Here is a 22,024-nt window from a genome sequence, read left to right as displayed (position 1 = left end):
TGTTTTCTCGTTAATATTTGTTTCACTGGTGTTAGTGTTCTGATTAGAGGTTATTGGTCCTTTGATGTCTCGACGGTTTCTTCTTAGAACAGTTCCTATTACGCAATTCCGTCACATACTGGTCTATTGTTTCGCCGCTTTTCTGGAAACATGTAAAAAACTTGTGCCGCTCAAACGTCACATTGCGCTTTGGGTTGCAATACGCTTCGAATTTTTCAACTATTTTGTTCAATTTCATATTGTCTCCATCTTCTTCAAGCTGAAAATTGTTATACACCTCTAGCGCCTCTTCGCCAATTACATGTAGAAGCATAGACGCTTTCATTTTTTCACTTTTCCTATCTGCTTTATTCGCAGCAAGATACAACTCGAATCTCTGTTTAAATCTTTTCCAATTTTCAGCTACATTTCCCTTTAACTGGAGATTTGGTGAGGGCTGTAATCCTTCCATATTTTTTTTTTTTTTTCTCTTTTGCTAGAATGTCTTAGCGCTTTCTGACCACATTTTCGGGTTACTCACAGACACGAGACTCGTTCAAAAGCTGAACCTCTTCTAATCCGCCACATCTGACACCATGTAGTGATCTTGTTAGGTTCGTAGTTTAATCAATACACAGGATTGAAAGATATAATAACTTTGTAATAGACAGACTTTAGAGACATTTACTGTACATGTTACTACTCGTTCTTTAGTTCACGCCCATTCTCCTACTTGCGTCCGCATTCACAGGCATTACTAATCATTCTGTAAGTATCCCTTAATAGACCTTACTAATCAACTATCATTACAAAATCCAACATGGTTTGTGCCCTTCAGAATGAAAACAGTTTGCATTTACTTTTTTTAATAAAAGGCGAGCTTTTAAGCCTGAGAAATCACCCCGTAAATGCACGTTTAATTGCACATGTGTTAATATATATGCTTACACAGTATTAAAAGACACTCAAGGCGGGGGGAATGTGGGGGTTGACGGAGAATGTTTTCTTCAGCGCTCTTTGGGCGTTCACGTGATTACGTAGGAGGCGTGATGACGCGATACCGCCTCCTCCATTACAGTATATGGACAAAAAAGAGGTTCCAGTTATGACCATTACGTGTACAATTTCGAAATGAAACCTGCCTAACTTTTGTAAGTAAGCTGTAAGGAATGAGCCTGCCAAATTTCAGCCTTCCACCTACACGGGAAGTTGGAGAATTAGTGATGAGTGAGTGAGTGAGGGCTTTGCCTTTTATTAGTATAGATAGATTATATATACATACTGTGGAATATGACTCTGACACAGACAGGCAGACACGTTTAAATCACCCCACACACATTTATTTACGGTTTCCATGTCACAATAATTCACTCGCAAGCCCCAATACCCCACAGTCCAGGCCAATCAATAATGCCTTTTCTCTCTCTTCAGACCGCCTCCTTCTCTCCTCCCGAAACCTTGTCCACTCTTCCACCCAACTCAAGTCCCTCTCTGAAGGGAGGCGGCCCCTTTAAATAAGCACCCGGATGTGCTCCAGGTGTGTTCCCGGCAATCTCCCACCGACACGCCCCAGTGTGGCGGAAGTGCCGGCTGTCTCCCCGGAAGCACTCCGGGTGTCCCGGTTCCTCTTCCCCCCAGCACTTCCTGGTGTGGCGGAAGTGCTGAGGTCCAGGGTCCTCCAGGTATTGGGGTCCCCCCTGGCGATGACCACGGCCCCTAGAGGGTCGAGCTACCCAGCTCTGTACCCCCGGCCCCCAGGGCGGTCGCCCCCTCGAGGTCTGGAGGAGGCACAAGCCCTCCTCCAATCTTCTCGGGCGTCCCGGATGGGTACCACCCCCATCCGGGTACCACAATACATACACACTTACAGTCATATGAAAAAGTTTGAGAACCCCTCTTAATTCTTTGGACTTTTGTTTATCACTGGCTGAGCTTTCAAAGTAGCATCTTCCTGTTAATATATGACATGCCCTTATGGAAACAGTAGTATTTCAGCAGTGACATTAAGTTTATTGGATTAACAGAAAATATGCAATATGTATCATAACAAAATTAGACAGGTGCATAAATTTGGGCACCCCAAAAGAGATATTAGTTGAGTTACTTTTGCAAATATAACAGCCTCTAGACGCCTCCTATAGCCTTTGAGGAGTGTCTGGATTCTGGATGGAGGTATTTTTGACCATTCTTCCATACAAAATCTCTCCAGTTCAGTTAAATTTGATGGCTGCCAAGCATGGACAGCCTGCTTCAAATCATCCCATTGATTTTCAGTGATATTCAAGTCAGGGGACTGTGACAGCCATTCCAGAACATTGTACTTCTCCCACTGCATGAATGCCTTTGTAGATTTCGAACTGTGTTTTGGGTCATTGTCTTGTTGGAATATCCAACCCATGCGTAACTTCAACTTTGTAACTGATGCTTGAACATTATCCTGAAGAATTTGTTGATATTGGGTGGAATTCATCCAACCCTCAACTTTAACAAGGGCCCCAGTCCCTGAACTAGCTACACAGCCCCAACAGCATGATGGAATCTTCACCAAATTTGACAGTAGGTAGCAGGTGTTTTTCTTGGAATGCAATGTTCTTCTTCCACCATGCAAATCACTTTTTGTTATGACCAAGTAACAACATTTTTCTCTCATTAGTCCAAAGCACTTTGTTCCAAAATAAATCTGGCTTGTCTAAACAAGCATCTGTATACAACAAGCGACTGTTTGTGGCGTGACTGCAGAAACAGCTTCTTTCTCATCACCCTACCATATAGATGGCACTGAATTTTAGAATAATGTACAGATACACCATCTGCAGCAAGATGTTCTTGCAGGTCTTTGGAGGTGATCTGTGGGTTGTCTGTAACCATTCTCACAATCCTGTGCATATGCTGCTCCTGTATTTTTCTTGGCCTGCCAGACCTGGGTTTATCAGCATCTGTGGCCTTCCATTTCCTGATTACATTCCTTACAGTTGAAACTGACAGTTAGCTTTTTGTAGCCTTCCCCTAAACCATGGTACTGAACAATCTTTGTTTTCAGATCTTTTGAGAGTTGCTTTGAGGATCTCATGCTGTCACTCTTCAGAAAAGAGTCAAAAGGAAGCACAACTTGCAATTGACCACCTTAAATAACTTTTCTGATGATGGGACACACCTGTCCATGAAGTTCAAGGCTTAACGAGCTAATCCAACCAAATTGGTGTTGCAAGGAATCAATATTGAGCAGTTACATGCATTCAAATCAGCAAAATTACAAGGGGACCCACATTTTTGCACAGCCAGTTTTTCACATTTGATTTAATTTCATACAACTAAATACTGCTTCACTAAAAATCTTTGTTCGGAAAACACCCCAGTACTCAGATGTTCCTAGGAAATGAAAGACATACCACTGTTATCTTTTGTTGTTGAAAGCAAATTATTATGCAGGCAGAGAGGGGTTCCCAACCTTTTTCATATATGACTGTGTGTATATAACAAATTTTGCAAACAACTTAAACTGTAATTTTGACAACATATTTTCAACCATCCAAAGAGGCATTTAGACTTAGTAAAATATCCAGAGGTGCTTGTCAAAAGTTGTATTGCACTGAACATGTCTTAGAAAAGGAATAAATAGTAAATATTATTTTTTGTAAACCAACTACACTTTCTGTTAATGTTTACAGTCTCTGTCCACTGACACGTTAGCTATATGGATTGTAATGGCGTTGGTTATCTCGATCAACCGCTTGCTTTTTTGTCATAAGCAGTATCTCTAGCAAACACGTCTACAAGTGACGTCTGACTCGAGTGTCCTCTAGCGTTTTCAGTTTTACCTGAGGACATGGATGGTGCCAATCTTAGTTCCACACATTCATGGTACTCCAAAGCATGTTTGTGGCTAAGGTGGTGCAGCAAATTGCTTGTGTTGCCGGCGACACCTTTAGCTCAACAGCATTAACAGTAAGTAGTTGTTTGGTCCACAACAGACCTTTTAAAACCTCCAGACAATGGACACGGCTCCTGCTTTCGGCAAAATTTCTTCTTTGTCAACATGTTCAAGTTTATCGTCTACTACAGCTTCATTTTCAAAATGTTCTCTGTCCATTGTCACCACTCAATACCTCCACCAACGCATGTATTCCGTTGCATGCATGTTTAGTGGTGTAGCAGTGAAAAAAGGTCCCCCTTTAAACAGTTTCCCGATGCACCATGTTCTGAACGTTGTTTAAGCTACTTTAACCGGTGTTGCAGTATAAGAAAAATCCATATCATAACAAAAAATAAAAAACAGTTTTCGGTATGAACCGGTATACCTCCCAGCACTTATTCAAAGCACAAAGCACAGCAAATATGCATTTTAGCAGGACAGGCAAAAGACACACTTCTTTGCTGAACACAAATATACAAATGCTAAATTTGCAATGAAATATGTATCTATATATCTACATAGTGGTGACTATTTTGGTTTCCAAGCTGGCCCAATATAAATAAATCAATGCATTTAAATTATTAATAACCTAAGTTTTGCAAGTAGAAACATCGTAAGGAATGGAATACACAAGTAAAAGAAAAAAATATGAATGTGGGCTGGACAGGTGTTGAATTACCTTGAGATGACTTCCATGGCTCTAAGACAAACAGGGTTCATTTGTAATCATATACAGTTTTTAAGCTTGTATATATTAAAATTACCCTTACATTGATATGTGCAACTCTGAAGCTTCTAAGCACTGGTGACAATACCCAACACTGAGCAATCAACTTAATACACATTAACCTCAACATACATAAACCCTTCACATCCGATGACTTTGCAGTTGTAAAAACAATTAATTTACTACTCCCAAAGCAAACACTTCTTATGTAGATGAAGATGTAATCAATGCACCACTATAACCATGTGATTACAAAGCAGAAGCTTATGCCCTTAGTCTACCCACTCTTATTTGTGACCATTAACAAAAAACCAAGGAATGCATATGCAGAATGGCTTGTACTGTACTGTACCGATAAACAGAAATGAACAACATAGGAGATTATCAAACAAGTGAAGATTTCTAAAAGCTTGCCATGTTCATACCTATTAAGAACACACATATATTCTGGAGCATCAAAGGTTTTCAGAGAGCAGGCTATGCACAGTGGAGTGAGAAAATGAATGTAAAGCTTCAAATGTACTTCATAAGATGTCAGCATTTTTCATATTTAAAAAATTCCTTCACGTTTCTCCTCAAACCTCTTTTCCTGGAGCAAGTCTTAATATGTATTTCTAACTTAACCAACCGGCAATGTTGAAACATTCTGATCCAAGCATCTTACTTGACATTTAAAAAAAAAAAAAAAAAACACCTCACATTTAATTACTGTTTGAAAATGGCTGTAAATGAGCCAATAGCAAAAGCAAGCTTTCCCCCCCCCCCTAACTGCCTATGTAGAACATATCTTGGTAATTACTTATTACACTACTACAGTGATCTTAAAGTGCCACGCTTAGTTCAGGTGCTGTGGGGTAATTTGTCAGCACAGTGCTAAATCAGCAGAGCATTAAATAGCAGGCAGTGGTATTCAATTCTCAAGGGCTTTCAATTTCAGAAAAAAAAGCAATGCAATCAAACTTAAACCCATGGGTTCAGCTGACATTTTAAGCTTGTAAAAGTTGCAGAAATTACATTCCCTAAAGTACAATATCACTCACTAAAAGCCAAATTCACCTGCAACTTTATGGCTATGCCACTACTACTGCAAGCTCTCATTATCAGATATACAATTGCTTTTCTATTTCTTAGTTCTCCAGAAGGTGCATGAATCAGTTCAAAATACCATTTTATTGGAAACAATCATTATAATGTCAGAAAATACTTAATAAAAAAAAGTTCCCAAGTTTGCAAAAATGTTTCAGATGGCTGTTATACAAAATTATACTGTTAGGTATCAATCCTACCAAGCTTTGACCATATTAAAATTGATGCAGAATGATACAGATGTAAAATAAATACTATTCACTGGTCTTTTTTTGATTTTCAACATCATTACTAATGCTGGAAAAAATCCTATGAGACATGCTAGAAGTATCAGTTAATGACAGCACAAGGAGAGCATTGTGATCGTCTACAATTAATTTTGATTTTATAAAAATTACGTAAATAAAGGCTACAACTGAAAACTGTTTGAAAAGTCTCCGTTTGAAAATGCATGCGTAAAATTTCAACCTCTATACAATCTATTAATATTTATTTTTATAAGGACCATTTTGATCAATTAATGTAATATTTTATTAATACAGTGCCTTGCTCAAGCACTTCACAGAATTCCAAAATGAACACCAGTGAAAAAGCCTAAAAAAAAAAAGATCAAATACACAATATTGGATAAAAAAAAAATAATAACTGCATAAAACACTAAATAAAAATAAATACAGAAAGTACAATGCTTTAGAACAACAGACAATAAACCATAATAAAAAGCAAATACTACAAGAAAACACTTAAAAAATAAAATTAATTTGTGATACAAATGCAAACCATCACGGGCACCTGGGAAAAGACAGGTAAACTGAAAGATAGGGTCAGAATGTCAGGGTAAATTAAATGCCTTCCTGAATAAATGAGTTTCAAGTTGGGTTTTAAAAGAATGATTTGAGTCCGCTGATTTAATTTATAATTAACATATCTTATTATGCAAAATAAAAGTACGAAGAGCTGAACAAGAAATAAACATATTGCATATACAATTAAAAAGACAGAATATTTGAAAATGACTATACAGTAAAAAAAAAAAAAAAAAAAAAAAAAAAAAAAAAAAAATGACAAAAATATACAAAAAGCCATTACACCCCCAATTCCTTTGGTTCCCTAGTGAACAGAAACAAGGAAACCTAACTAGACTTTAATATTGCCTTTCAAAATATCTTTGCGAACATGAAAAAATATACATAAAATACAAATGTACATCTACTGAACATTGACTGAAAACTGCCTTAGCAGAAGGCTAACAAACAATACAGGCTACTAAAAAAGCTTCCACACTTGTCACACACTTTCCACAGAAATCAGTGATTGTGGGCAACCTACTAAAAAGATATTCTAATAAATACACAAATTGTATGAAACAAAACAACTTCAATTCCAAAATTCCACTGCTTTCTAACTTTGAAGACATCTAGCTTTCAATATGAATGGATCAAAAGTCATAAAAATAATTTTTTGCTACTGCCATGTAACTTTATATTTAAAGTTTTCTACCACTTTTTTAAAAGCTATGTGGTGCTCCATTTCCCTTGGTACCCTAAGCATGTGTTTATTTTGTTTAATGGTAAATCCTGGGCTATCTATTTCATTAGTACTCAGTTTAATCAGGTTCGTATTGGTTTCTTTTATGATTGCAGGAATTGGGAGAAATATCTTCACACTTTGAAGAGGGCCAAATAAAAAAAAAAAAAAAAAAACTTTTGGAGAATGAAAGAGAGGGGTCATTGTGCAATGCAAGAAGTGCTGACCGTGTCCGGTAACTGAATGCCCATTCCAAACCACACCTGTCTTTTTCCACCAGTATACCGCACACCACTACAGTAAATATTAGTGTCATGTGTAACAGAGAAAGGAGGAGTTTGGAATGATGACTATAATATGGTTTTCCAGTCCTCTCTCATCTAGTGTCTGTGTCCTTTTGGCTATTGCAATCTTTTCTTTTTATTTGTCAGTTTAAAATATGACTTTTTCTTTGAAATTCTGCCTCTAAGGTTTCTCACTTACAATAAAATAGGTTTTTAAATTTCTAGGAAAGATATTGCATTTCCAGTTCACAAAAGGTGGACAACCTCATTGTGTGTGTTTTTTTTATCTCGCGACAAAAAATTGAAAGTGAAATATTTAACAGTAAATTGTCCTTAAGGCTTTATTTTTTTTGCCTTATCACCCAGCTCACATTAGACTGTATTTCTCTACCAATATATAAATACTCTTAATAATACAGATTGTCAACCTATATGATATATTCAAATGTAGGTTTAAAAGTTCTAAGTGCTACTTACATGCCAGTTTGTACTTAACATATGCCTGATTGCTTCATTATTACTTAACAAAACAAACAAAAAAAAAAAAACAAAAAAAAAAAATTAGCTTCATTGCCTGTGGTGCAAATAGCAAAGAATGCAACACTAATAGGGAAAACTAAACCGAGTTCTGCAGAGCCATCACTTTGAAAACACCATCCACAACAAAAACAGGACATTCTGCATACAGATAGTGGCATGATCAAAGAGAAAAGTGGTACCGGGGCACTTCACGTGCTTGTACGCATATTTGAAACTCATACAAAATTGCTCCTGATTGCTTACACACATTAAAAAAAGAACTATAGTTACTTTAGTCCGCCGGATTCTGCACCTCGTTTAGCATGGATTCTTTTTGCTCAAGTAAAATGATCAGCAGTGCCAAGTGAGCAAGTGTTCAGTGTTGTGGAGAATATTTACAAGGACAAGAAAAGCTCTCTCCATTAGGCCTGGGTAGAAATGTTGATTTTCTGATTAACCATCATTTTTCATTTCAATATTGTTATCGTTTATCTGTCATTAATATCAAAAAACACGCTTTTTTAATAGAATCTGTATCAGTAGCCAATATCTCAGATCGATTGGAATCCACCTCCTACATGAAACCGATCATTCAATTTAAAGTAAAAGTTTTAGACATTGTGGGCCAAGTTTGACACCACTTTAGAAAAGGAGTCTATTATATTTGTTGTTCTTTTGAGCCTTCAGCTAAACAAACTGATGGGAATAACAATATATTTGAAGAGTGTATAATTCTGGGATGCAAATGAGACAAGAATTCTGGGACGGATACACAAATGTAAATGTTAGGGAGTTTTATTATCTATTAGAATGCATATATGTTTAAGCTCAGGTAAACTAATCAGTGGGTATATGCCTATAAGAAGATGTTAAGTAGGAGATAGGAAGAATTTATATCATGATTACCTTTAAATAAATTCAGACTGACAGAAGATCAAGAAAGAAGATACATTTTCTGTCATTCAGTTTTGACTGATAAAACTTACTAAAATAGCCATCAAGTTACAGTATAAAATAAAGGACATATCGATATGATACAGAGGCAATATCGTTTTTGGAAAAGGGAGATGACATAAGGCTTTTAAAACACAGGGATGGCACACAACTTTTAATGTGAAAAATGAGAACTGAAGATGCATCAAACCATCACACTGTCGGAGGACAAAAGTGCTGTGTCATCTGAAATGCACCCCAAGAAGGAGAAGGAGAAAGGCTGCAAAATAGTGGACACTTTTAAAGAATGCCTTAGCTGGATTAAGAAGAATGGGTGTTTGAAATTAAACACACACATTTCTCTCTCAGTTATAGTGAAGCGAAGCTTCAATGGCTTGAATTGTTCAGGTGGTATGTTTTTTCTATTTTTGACTTCTAGTATTTATGCCTGCTTTCTTTGCAAATAAATGCAAGTAATGAGTAATGATAAAAGTTTGAATATTAACTAAATGAAACTTGCCTTGCTTATTGATATCATCTTCCTTAGTGTGCTTGTTTGAGTGATTCATTAGTTGTGTAGCACTTTCAAAGGTAGTAACCAGGAAAACAGAAAGATAGGGGCATAATCGAAGAACCTAAGCTTTGTGCCCCCCCCCCCCCCCCAATTAAAAAACCTTGTTGAAGTATGTCTTGAATGTTTGTTGCTAATTCTGTTACATTTCTGTAGTCCCGGGAAGTCCTGGCCAGAGCACAGCTCTTTACCTTTAATAATGTTTTGTGTAAATCTAGCCCTTTTAAGGGGTAACAATTAGGGTGCTCTGACAAATGTGACATTTGAGAGTGAAGCAAATTAGTAACTTCTGCCCTTGTTAAGGTTTTGATACGGTCATAGACAACCTTAGCCATTGTTGAGATACTGATTGCTGGGATAGGTAGCCTCGGCCCTTGTGGTGTGTGATGAGAATGAGTGATAAGTGAATGTCATATAGGTAAGTATTGTATGGTGTAAAAATAAATCAAGGATGATAACTTACGGATATTCGGTATTCACTAGTCCATCAATACCAAAAATAACCTTAGAAGTTAAATATACCTTTCGTAAATGTTTTTACATGACAAAGCAGCATTTGATACGATTGTTAGTATGGAATATTGTTGCAGACACAATCTGTTGAACTGCATCTTAAGCTTGGATTTATGAAATATAATCAATTTTTCCTTCCCAAGAACTGACACAAAACAAAGGTCTCCACTGCTACACTGATTTCCATACCAACAATAGAGGCAAAAACAAATGCAAAAAAAATAATAATAATCATAATAATAATAATTAATTCGGAAAAAAATCCTGATTGTCCTCAAAGTATCAATGATGTACTGCAATACTCAACAGCATCATATTTTCCCACATCACCACTAGGCATGGGACAGTAAAATATTATATATAACACACACACACACAGGTGCTGGTCATACAATTAGAATATCATGACAAAGTTGATTTATTTCAGTAATAACATTCAAAAAGGAAACTTGTACATTAGATTCATTCATTACACACAGATTGATGTATTTCAAATGTTTATTTCTTTTAATGTTGATGATTATAACTGACAACTGATGAAAGTCCCAAATTCAGTATCTCGGAAAATTAGAATATCAATTAAGACCAATGCAAAAAAAGGATTTTTAGAAATGTTGGCCAACTGAAAGGTATGAACATGAAAAGTATGAGCATGTACAGCACTCAATATTTAGTTGGGGCTCCTTTGGCCTGGATTACTGCAGCAATGCGGCGTGGCATGGAGTCGATCAGTCTGTGGCACTGCTCAGGTGTTATGAGAGCCCATGTTGCTCCGATAGTGGCCTTCAGCTCTTTTGAATTGTTGGGTCTGGCGTATTGCATCTTCCTCTTCACAATACCCCATAGATTTTCTATGGGGTTAAGGTCAGGCGAGTTTGCTGGCCAATCAAGAACAGGGAAACCATGGTCCTTAAACCAGGTACTGGCAGCTTTGGCACTGTGTGCAGGTGCCAGGTCCTGTTGGAAAATGAAATCTGCATCTCCATAAAGTTCATCAGCAGCAGGAAGCATGAAGTGCTCTAAAACTTCCTGGTAGACGGCTGCGTTGACCTTGGACCTCAGAAAACACAATGGACCAACACCAGCAGATGACATGGCACCCCAAACCATCACTGACTGTGGGAAACTTTACACTGGACCTCACGCAACGTGCATTCTGTGCCTCTCCTCTCTTCCTCCAGACTCTGGGACCTTGATTTCCAAAGGAAATGCAAAATTTACTTTCATCAGAGAACATAACTTTGGACCACTCAGCAGCAGTCCAGTCCTTTTCGTCTTTAGCCCAAGCGAGACACTTCTGACGCGGTCTCTTGTTCAAGAGTGGCTTGACACAAGGAATGCGACAGCTGAAACCCATGTCTTGCATACGTCTGTGCGTGGTGGTTCTTGAAGCACTGACTCCAGCTGCAGTCCACTCTTTGTGAATCTCACCCACATATTTGAATGGATTTTGTTTCACAATCCTCTCCAGGGTGTGGTTATCCCTATTGCTTGTACACTTTCTTCTACCACATCTTGTCCTTCCCTTCGCCTCTCTATTAAGATGCTTGGACACAGAGCTCTGTGAACAGCCAGCCTCTTTAGCAATGACCTTTTGTGTCTTGCCCTCCTTGTGCAAGGTGTCAATGGTCGTCTTTTGGACAACTGTCAAGTCAGCAGTCTTCCCCATGATTGTGTAGCCTACAGAACTAGACTGAGAGACCATTTAAAAGCTTTTGCAGGTGTTTTGAGTTAATTAGCTGATTAGAGTGTGGCACCAGGTGTCTTCAATATTGAACCTTTTCACAATATTCTAATCTTCCGAGATACTGAATTTGGGACTTTCATTAGTTGTCAGTTATAATCATCAACATTAAAAGAAATAAACATTTGAAATACATCAGGCTGTGTGTAATGAATGAATATAATATACAAGTTTCACTTTTTGAATGGAATTACTGAAACAAATCAACTTTGTCATGATATTCTAATTTTATGACCAGCACATTCATGTATGTATGTATATTATTATATATTATATATATATATATATATATACACACACACATACACACACACTAGGGGGTACCGCCCCCTGCTCGCTTTGCTTGCCCACCCCCGGGTTTGGTTTATCGTGTATATAAAATTTAAAGAGATTGTTAGTTTCATGGGAATTGTTACATATGCATTATTTTCACTTTTACTTTAAAACTTTTGTAAAAACCCTGGGTGTACTTTCATCTCTTTCTTGCAGGACGTACAACGCTGCTCGCGTTGTGAAGGGGGTGCGGCTTAACGCACACTAAGGAGAAGCGGTCGGATCATCCGCTGGCTTTCTGCTGCTGGTGAGCTGCGTGTTTTGCTTGTCGCTTGCAGTTGTTTTAAGAGCTGGGAGCACATGAAGCGTGTCTGCCAACAGCAATCCAACAACTGCTAGGTTAGATGTCTGTGGACTGGTTTTAAATGATGTCTCACGCTGTTCACGTTATTGGGGGGTGGGGGTGCAGCTGAACGCATGCTAAGGAGAAGCCGTCGGATCATCTTCTGGGTTTCTGCTACTGGCGAGCTGCGTGTTTTGCTTGTCATTGTTTTAAGAGCTGGGAGCAAATTAGGCATTTGTATTGTGCCGTTTTTTTTGAGCCTTTCGAACGCCACTGCTTTCATAATCTCTAACCTGCTCTGCATGTGTATAACGCCAAAGTTTTTGAACGTCTTTATGAAGTTCTACTGTGTCTTTTACTCTTTGTCTTTTAATGCTGAGCCCGATTAGACATACTTTTTTTTCAATTTCACTTGTTCCGGGCTGTTTATTAGTTTCCTTATCTTCTCAATTTGCAAATAGATTATTCTTTTTCTTTTTTGCATTTCTTTCTCTCAAATGCTTGAGTCTCTTTTCTCCGCGCTGCTCTTTCATTTTCGCTTAGTCGTCGAAGTTTCTTCTATAATGTATTGTCCTTATACGCTTTATATGCGCAGAGAGCCTGGATCTGTGTGTGCTCAAAGCCTTGATATGACTGAGTGTTGTGCTGCCCGTGGTCTTATTTGATATTGGTTGTAAGTAGGGAGTGTCTTGCAAGAATCTCATGTTCTACGTCCCCGTGAGACGGTCCTGGGTCAATCTCTTGGCACCAAGTCTCATGTTTAATGTTCCCGTGACACTTTTAAGTGTTTTCCCTGATCTTCACGTGAAGATCACGTCTCCCTGGATTTTTTTTTTATATTATATATTATATTTATATTATATTTATACACACATACATACATACATACATATAGTACTGTGCAAAAGTTTTCGGCAGGTGTGAAAAAAAATGCTGTAAACAAAAAATGCTTTCAAAAATGGAAGTGTTAATCATTTATTTTCATCAATCAACAAAATGCAGTGTATGAACAAAAGAGAAATCTAAATCAAATCAATATTTGGTGTGACCACCCTTTGCCTTCAAAACAGCATCAATTCTCCTAGGTACACTTGTACACAGTTTTTGAAGGAACTCGGCTGGTAGGTTGTTCCAAACATCTTGGAGAACTAACCAGAGATCTTCTGGTTTTGCATGGTGTGGAATGCTTTGCTGTTCTTCCAGAATATAGCCAGCCAGTGTTTGTTTCACTCATCGGCTCTTCTCTGCTTTAGATTAACTTTTATAGCCATTCTTAAACTTGAAATATATGGAAAAATCAACCTTGAAAAAATATAAATTACTAGACAACAACTTGGGTCAAACCTCAAAGTGGGGAAAGAGATGTGGAGGATTAGTATTGTTGATTCTTTGCAATTATTTATGCTCAATGGTTTATGTTTTTATTTTCAATCTCTGTGGTTCACCTCTAGTGCCTCGGATGGGTGGTTCTCTTATTTCTTAAAATCCAACTTACTGAAATCTTGACAGGTACTAAAAGCCTGGGACAAGGATGATGGGCCATATTGACTATAATATGTTCTACATTTGAAACATATTAATAGAACCCATTTTCCCAATCTTATCTCACAGAGGCTGGTTTACAGTGTTGCCAAATACTTAAAAGGTAAGGTTTCTTTCTTTAAACCCACAGAAACCTTTTCAGACTTCAAAACCTTCTTTTGTGAATTACACAGTTGTAAAAATCACAAGGGGAAACCAGTTAAGCATCAATTTCACAACATTTTCGTCAAACATGCAGACAGATATTTTTAAAAATATTTTTTAACAATCAAACATCATTTTATCAAATGACTGTGGAGTCATATGGAGTGACCGAAATTAAGGTTAAAATTTGCAGTACATTATAACAACAAGTCATTTTCTACAGCTAATTCTTCCAAGAGTGCACAGGCATACACAAATGTCTGATCACTTATGGAATATATCTTGAAAACACAACAGACACGGTTGTTACAGGAATTGTGAAAACATCTTATAAAAATCAATCCATTATTTCACTTCATACAAGGCAAGCTTAAAGTGGTGATGAACATAAAAAAACAAGGATACAACTGCAAGACTTAAAAATCACTGCTTTGTGATTTTTAACAAATGGGACTTGTTCATTAAATATTACATTTCACCAAGTGCTAAGTTACTAATATTTCCTGTTTGTACCGATACATATATAATTAGAACAGCAGCAAATGCCATAAACCAGACAAAACAATTTCGTCATATACCCGATTTGAGAAATGTGTTATAAAAGCAGCTTTAAACAGGTTCTGTAAATGAGCGGCTATAAATTAAAATACCCTCAATCTTTTTTTTTTTATAAATACAGATATATATGTAGGGTGGCACGGTGGCACAGTGGTAGCACAGCTGCCTCACAGTAAGGAGACCCGGGTTCACTTCCTGGGTCCTCCCTGTGTGGAGTTTGTATGTTCTCCCTGTGTCTGCATGGGTTTCCTCCGGGTGCTTCAGTTTCCTCCCACAGTCCAAAGACATGCAGGTTAGGTGGATTGGCGATTCTAAATGTTCCCTAGTGTGTGCGTGTGTGTGTGTGTGTGTGTGTGTATGTCTGAGTGTGTGTCGGTGTGTGTCCTGCAGTGGGTTGGCACCCTACCTTGGATTGGTTCCTGCCTTGTTGCGTGTTGGCTGGGATTGGCTCCAGCAGACCCCCCGTGACCCTGTGTTGGGATTCAGCGGGTTGGAAAATGGATGGATGAATACATATGTATCTTAATCATGTTTGGATTTTGAATGTTGCTATTTATTTTAAGCAGTGCAAGTTTCTCATTTATCAAAACATTAAATGCCAATGATCAGGAAGTCCATAATGGTAATGTATTTACTTTCTGTGTAAAACCCATGCTGCCCCAAAACCCACAAAATTCCATTGGGAAGAAATTCCCTCAGGTCAGTAATGAAATTCAGGCCCGAAAATGTAACCAAGTAGCACTCATTTCTTAACTCACTACAGCAAAAAGGTACTTTTTTTTTCTTTTAATTCTTATTTTTAATGTTCCTTTCACGGTTTTCAGTGTCACAAGATGCTTGTATGTATAAAACACATGCATACTCAATTTGTTATACATGGAGCTATTACAACCATCTTGTGACATTTTATAAAGTGTTAGCTAAAAAGGACACAGGGAAATTACATTCATTTACAGAATGTCAGCATTAAGAGTTTCATTAGCATTTATATTGCGAAACAGCTACTCGGACAGCAAAACAAACCTTGATGTTTCAAAAACAATGAAAAGCGTTTTATTGAAAGTCGCAAAAATGTGTCATAAAATGTCATCTGAAACAAAGGAAGTAAAAACACAAATAAAAAGTATTTGGCACAAAGCACCAGAAAGCAAATCAGTTGAAAGACTCAACAAAAGAATTCTTAAATAAAGTTTTCCGATTATATTCAGTGAAGATTGATAATGGACGTATGCAATGAACAACAACAGAAAAAGTATGTCATCTATACATTTTAGGTGAAATATCAAAATAATATCAGATGTTGCTTTCTAGAGCAAGCATTATTCAGTGAGTGCAAATAACCACAAATAATGACATAAAGACACTACCTTTCATTGCCTGTCCTTGAAGCACCACACTTCTTACTGAATTCGTCCAAATCTTCCCAGAAATCATCATCATCATCATCATCATCATCCTCCTCCCGTTCACCTTCTATGATACGCTGACAGAGATTTGTTACCTCATTCTTGCTTCTGTAATCCTTGGGTCTATGTTTTTCTTGTTCGCTATTTGAAGGCTCAGAAAAGGATTCTTTCTCCATTTCTCTTGTTTTAGTGTTTGGAGACTGTGAACACTGATCACTTGCAACTCCAGTATATTTTTGATGGTTATTACTCTGTTGGTTGTCCCTGGACAACTCCAACTTTTTCTGCTCTATATCACCAATATTATTTTGCTTCCTTACTTTTGGTCTCACAACCATTTCAGGGGCACCTGAATCCTGCAATCCTTTACATTCAAATAGTTTCGGAAGGCTGCAAACATTTCCTGAAGGAGCATTACCAATGATATTACCAGACATATGCTGGTCAGTTTTTACTAGCTTGTCTTCAGAATCTGAGGAAATTTCTCCATAAACTTTATCACTGTTCTGACAACAGTCTTTCAAACATACCTCAGAACAATAGCTTTTGGATGTAGCTTCCACCTCCTCATGTGTCTTTGAATATATATATGACTGCAATCCACTAAGATAATCAAATTCTTTTTCCAATTCATTTATCATATTGTCTAATTGCTTTTGGAGAACAGGATGTGCTTCTGAAGTGGCAGAAAGAATCTCTTCTTCCCCATCACTACTGTCAGGCTCATACGAGTCAATATTAACAATTCCAAATCCATTTGCATTATTAAGTGGAGGTTCGTTGCCTTCCAATGCAGGCCATGCACATGCTTCAGAGCTCTTTTTTAATTTTGCCCGATTTTCAGAAGTATGTACTAACTTTTGCTCTCTCTTTAATCTGCATGAACGAGCAGTACTAGTAGAAAAGTTTGGGCATCTTAGATTTTTTTCATGGGAGTCTTCATATATTTTTGCTCCATTTTTTTCTGGAAGAACCATATTAGCCGAGGAGTTCTCTTTTAAGGTTGAACTGACGAGTCCATCAGCTGCTAAAATAAACAGGAAGTCAATGTCAGTATGGTAAAAGTTGTTCAAAGGTGTACTGAAAAATGATTTTGGTAGCAAGCAAGCCTTTGATTTTCCCTAAACACAAATACATTAAGACATACAGTCTAAAAATACTATTATAAATGTTAATAGCACTACACAGGCTACAGTGCATGTTTTTTAAACTTTATCGTCGATGTCCTGTCCACTGGTATTTTGACTGCATTTCTATATGTTAACTACTAGTACTTGCAATGGATCAATAAACCTGTATTATAGTATTAATATGCACATGATCTCAGTCTGCCAATAGCTTTTCATCTTTCAATGTCATACAAACAAGCTAGTTTAGACAGCAGCTGTTTGAATATGCTATTAAAAACAAAAAAGTATTCTGTACAACATTCAAGTACTGCATTGCCCGATTGTATTAAATTGTTCTTTTTGCCTGCCATTTATTACGTTACTATATCATACACACATAATGCATTCTTCTCTTGAATATAGTCCATCTCCATTTCCTTCCATTGACATCCTTTTTCCATGGTTGGATTTTCTGGCTTTTCCAATGTTGGCCGGAACCCAATATAGGCATGCCTTCTTCCATAGCGGCATCCAGTGCTTGTTTGATAACCTGCTGATGGCTTGGGCCAGGCTGGCTTACCACATTCCTGACCCATTACTAAGAAAGATACAGCAGAAAAGAGAACAGTTACATCACAGTTCACAAAAATCTATACAGCATATTTGTGCAAGATCATCAGTAGCCCAGATTAACAAGAACTTAAGTTATCTGAATAAAGCAAAATTTCGACATTACCAATTCTAACTATAAAATGACTAAATTAACACCAGTATCCCTGCAAAAATATTGTTCCCCCTGAAGACCCTACTGTTCCTTACAAACAAGAGGAACCTTGAATGCCCTTTTCACCACACCAATTACCTGCCAATAACCATCTTTTTTTTGCAAATGTGTCAATTAGCAGCACTCAGCCTTCCCCCATTCAAACAGATGAAGACATTCCAGAGCCGGAATTTTCACTTTCAACTCAAGACTGTGTTGAAGATTTTATCTAGCAAAGAGTTGTAAGGATCGTGAATTGAAATATTGTATATCCATTTCATGTGCGTTCTGTGTCTACAATAATATGTGTAAATATATGACAAAAATAGAAATGTTAGCTCTTGCAGACACAAATCAAATGTATGTGTTTATTATAACAGATATAAATGCCTGAATGGGTCACCTTTCTTTCAGCTGCTCCCATTACAGGTTACCACAGAAGATCATCTGTTTCCATATCTTCTCGTCCTCTGTACCTTGCTCTCTCACACCCACCACTGCATTTCCTCTCTCGTCACATACATAAACCTCCTCTTGCACCTTTCTCTTGTCTGGCACCTCTATCACTAGCATCCTTCACCCAATATACCCAGCATCTCTCCTCTGGACATGTCCAAACCAACACATTCTCACCTCTCTGGCTTTGTCTCCAAACCATCCAACCTGAGCTGCATGTTTAAATTTGTTTACAAGTATTCCACATTATATAATACTAATATTATATATATATTCACCTCCAGCCACTTACCAATGCATACAGCAAAGATCAAACAGTTTATAATCCCACTGCTGCATGAATGGCACTTTTACTATTGCAATATAGCTCACACGCAAAGCTACACTTACACTTTTACTACCCGTCAATAAAAAGGAATAAATGTAAAAGTTCCTCTGCAATGCCAGACAAACATATGAATTTATGGAGGTCAGATTCCTTCTATAATCTCAATACGTATATATTCATGATAAGATAGTATAACTTATCAAATAACACCATGTGCTTCTCGGCATTTGGTCTGTGAAGGGATTTTTGTTTTTAAAGGAACTGATAAATAGAAATTAAAATACACTCATTAATCCAGTTTAAAATGTATGAAGTGAAACACTTCTTGTGTTTTAAATTTACAAAATTCTGTTCAATAGCAAATTTTCCCAGCCTTCTCTCTAACTCTAAAAGGGGTAACAGTTCTAAACATTTCAGAAAATGTACATCATTTGTCCAACTTGTTTATGCAGGTTGCCTGCATTTGTGGTAAGCAGCTCAAACAAAATCTTTGAGTAGTATTCATTACATTCAGAAGATATCTTATAAATATTCAGAAAATACACTGTTTATCTCTTTGTGTTCAATAGTCTTTGTGCCAAAAATGGTATTGATAGTGCTCTAAACTTCTGATGCAATTGCTTAATATTATGAAATTATTTGCTTTTTCTTCAAGTTTGTATTAAAACCCATGATGACATTAGTAATTGCTGAGTTTCTTTGCAGTTAATAAATTAAACTCTGTCTGGAATGCCGGCTATCTTTTTGCAAAATCAATAACGGGCAACATAGCCTACTCATCATCTAGTTTGCAGATATTAAAGATTAATTTTGTAAGCACCTTGAGCATGAGAAAAGCACTATATAAATAATGTATTATTAATTATTTTGTTTTTTTGTACTGTACAGTACTATGTAGATCATTAAACAATCTGTACATGTTTTCCATAAAGTATTTGCAGATATCTTTGGATTTTAATTTTAGAAGAAAATTTGATTTACTTTATGAAGAAATAAATTTAACAAAGTTTCCACTTCAAAATAATGGATTAAGTTGCTACCAGTGTTGGGGCGCAAGTCTAATATTTATTAAATGACAGGACACCTGATACATTTTATCCTTTTTTAAATTCCTTAATGTACAGCATTTTCTTTGTAAAGTGTATTTCAATCAATAACAAATAAGAAGAAAACCAAACTGCATTTCTGAACATTTTAGTTATACAAGCTTTCTTGTTTAGTGTATTTACAACCCCAAGTCAGAATAACCTGGAAAAGTATGGAGAATGCAAAAAAAAAAAGTGATCCTTAAATTTGTCTATTATTTCATTGCAGACAGTATGAACCCAAGATGTTTCATGGTTGTCTGGTTAACTTCATTTAATTTGTTAATATACAAGGAACGTTCAAAAACATTTTTTTTTTTTTTTTTTTAAAAACGGTTAAGAATTTCAAAAATTAATTACAACACTTTCCTGCATAACCACCTTCCTTAAAGCTGTCATGAATCAGGGCATAGGCAGATCCAAGACTCACATTTAGCTCTCCTGCAACCTCTTAGATGACTCTATGAGAGAGAACCTTATCCCCTTACTGAGCACACATACGTAGATGAATTTGTGCTACCGGCACAGCTTCTGCCCACAAAAAGCGTATGACAGAACACTGTTCCTCTTTGGAGCAATTTTTTACATTTCACAGCCATTTTCACCGCAGGTTTACAACTCTTATAATAAACTGCAAGGGCAGCCAGTTTGCCTGACAGAACTAGTCAAATGATACTCTCAGACACGACCAATTACTACTCCTCCCGCCTTCAGCATTTCCAACAAAAATATAAAGTGCAGAAACATTTTGAACTTCCCTCGTACATCCATTCCTGTATTTCAGCCCTTTAATACATTCCAAAGCATGTTGGGATGGTAAAGCATTCACCACTTCGTAATGTTGTCACTCCTTCTTACAACAGTTAAAAGATGTTTTGGCACGGAGGATACCAAGCAATGAAGTGTTTCAGGTGTCATTTTGTTCCATTCTTCCTGCAAATATGTCTTGAGGTGTGCAACAGTACGGGGTCATTGTCGTCACACCGTTCGTTTAAAAATTCTCCATGCATTTTCTATCAGGGACAGGTTAGGACTGCAGATAGGCCAGTTCAGTAGCCATACCCTCTTCTTCTGCCGCCTTGCCTTTGTAAAGTTGGCAGAATGTGGTTTTGCATTGTCATGTTGAAAAATGCATGGATGTTCCTGAAGATTATGTCTTAAAGGCAACATATGTTGCTCTCAAATCTCAATGTACTTTTCTGCATTAATGCTGTTATCACAGAAATATGAATTACCTTTGCCAAGGGCACTGACAGAACCCCATGCCATTAGTGACACTGGCTTTAAGACGTGTTGCCAATAAAAGTCTGGATGGTTCTTTCTCTTTGGTCCAGAACACACAGCATCCATTTCTTCCAAAAATATCTGGAATATCTTTTCATCTGACCACAATACACACTTCCACTGTGTGACTGTACATCTCTGAGCCCAGAGAAGTTGATACTGCATACTGGACATTGTTAACAAAAGGGCCAAGATATACTTAACACTATGTGACACGTAAACTTGTCGATGCTGCTGCTATGCAAGTAGTGTACAGACTACACTTGCACGTGTTGTTTATGTAAATCAGGAGAATTTCACCAGGTGGCAGTGCAAGATGCTGCTGAAAAGGTGAAAAAAAAAAAAAAGATGGCAACAGCAACAAAGAAGATGGTGTGGGAGACCTTTAACTGTATTGCATTGCAGGGATTGCCTATGTGAGAAATTACTGATGAAAAGTACTATGAATACTTTTGTTATGTCAGCATTTAAGTTTGTTGGATTCCTTCACCACATCGAACCATTCATCAAACATCGAAGCACGCACATCCTGTTGGAGTTGCAATGCAGCTTGCTGTCACACTGTTATCTTTCAACAGCCTAATCCCCACTTCTTTCCTCTGACATTTTCTGCTCTGCATGGATGTATCCGTCTTAGATTTCAAAGAGCTGGCGATTTGATGCCAGCCGTTCTGACAGGCATGTTTGGCACTGATGAGATGTTGATAGTAAACAATGATACTGACATCACATACTAAATCATGAACACGTATGCCACCCAAGCTTTGTTCGTGATTTGTCAACATTGTCACATATGGGCTTCAATCCCACTTTACACCCTTCATCTACATTATCGGAAAATAACTGGGAGCCATTATGTAAAAGAGGAAGGCGGCAAAATTGGATGCCACCATGAAAACTCCCCTAAATGCTCTCCAGGAAGCACTCTCTTGGAGCA

The 22,024-nt window shown here is 37.3% G+C and overlaps 1 protein-coding gene across 2 annotated transcripts in view; it reads right to left on the bottom strand.

Annotated features, from left to right (window-relative positions):
• pja2 (praja ring finger ubiquitin ligase 2) overlaps positions 1–22,024 on the bottom strand; it is an 89,377-nt gene that overhangs the window by 51,282 nt on the left and 16,071 nt on the right. The window contains exons 2-3 of one of the 2 annotated variants that reach the window (XM_028804822.2): positions 17,569–17,769; positions 16,024–17,089 (exon numbers count right to left, since the gene is read on the bottom strand). In XM_028804822.2, coding sequence (XP_028660655.2) covers positions 16,024–17,089; positions 17,569–17,767 — 1,265 coding nt within the window. In that variant the 5' untranslated portion in view covers positions 17,768–17,769. The remainder of the gene's footprint in view (positions 1–16,023; positions 17,090–17,568; positions 17,770–22,024) is intronic. The other variant, XM_028804823.2, reaches the window with a different exon arrangement.

The sequence above is a fragment of the Erpetoichthys calabaricus genome, chromosome 7 (assembly GCF_900747795.2).
Source record: "Erpetoichthys calabaricus chromosome 7, fErpCal1.3, whole genome shotgun sequence".
In the NCBI taxonomy this organism is placed as follows: Eukaryota; Metazoa; Chordata; class Cladistia; order Polypteriformes; family Polypteridae; genus Erpetoichthys; species Erpetoichthys calabaricus.
The sequence above is the reverse complement of the archived record's forward strand: the minus strand, read 5'-3'. Positions and strand labels throughout refer to the sequence as shown.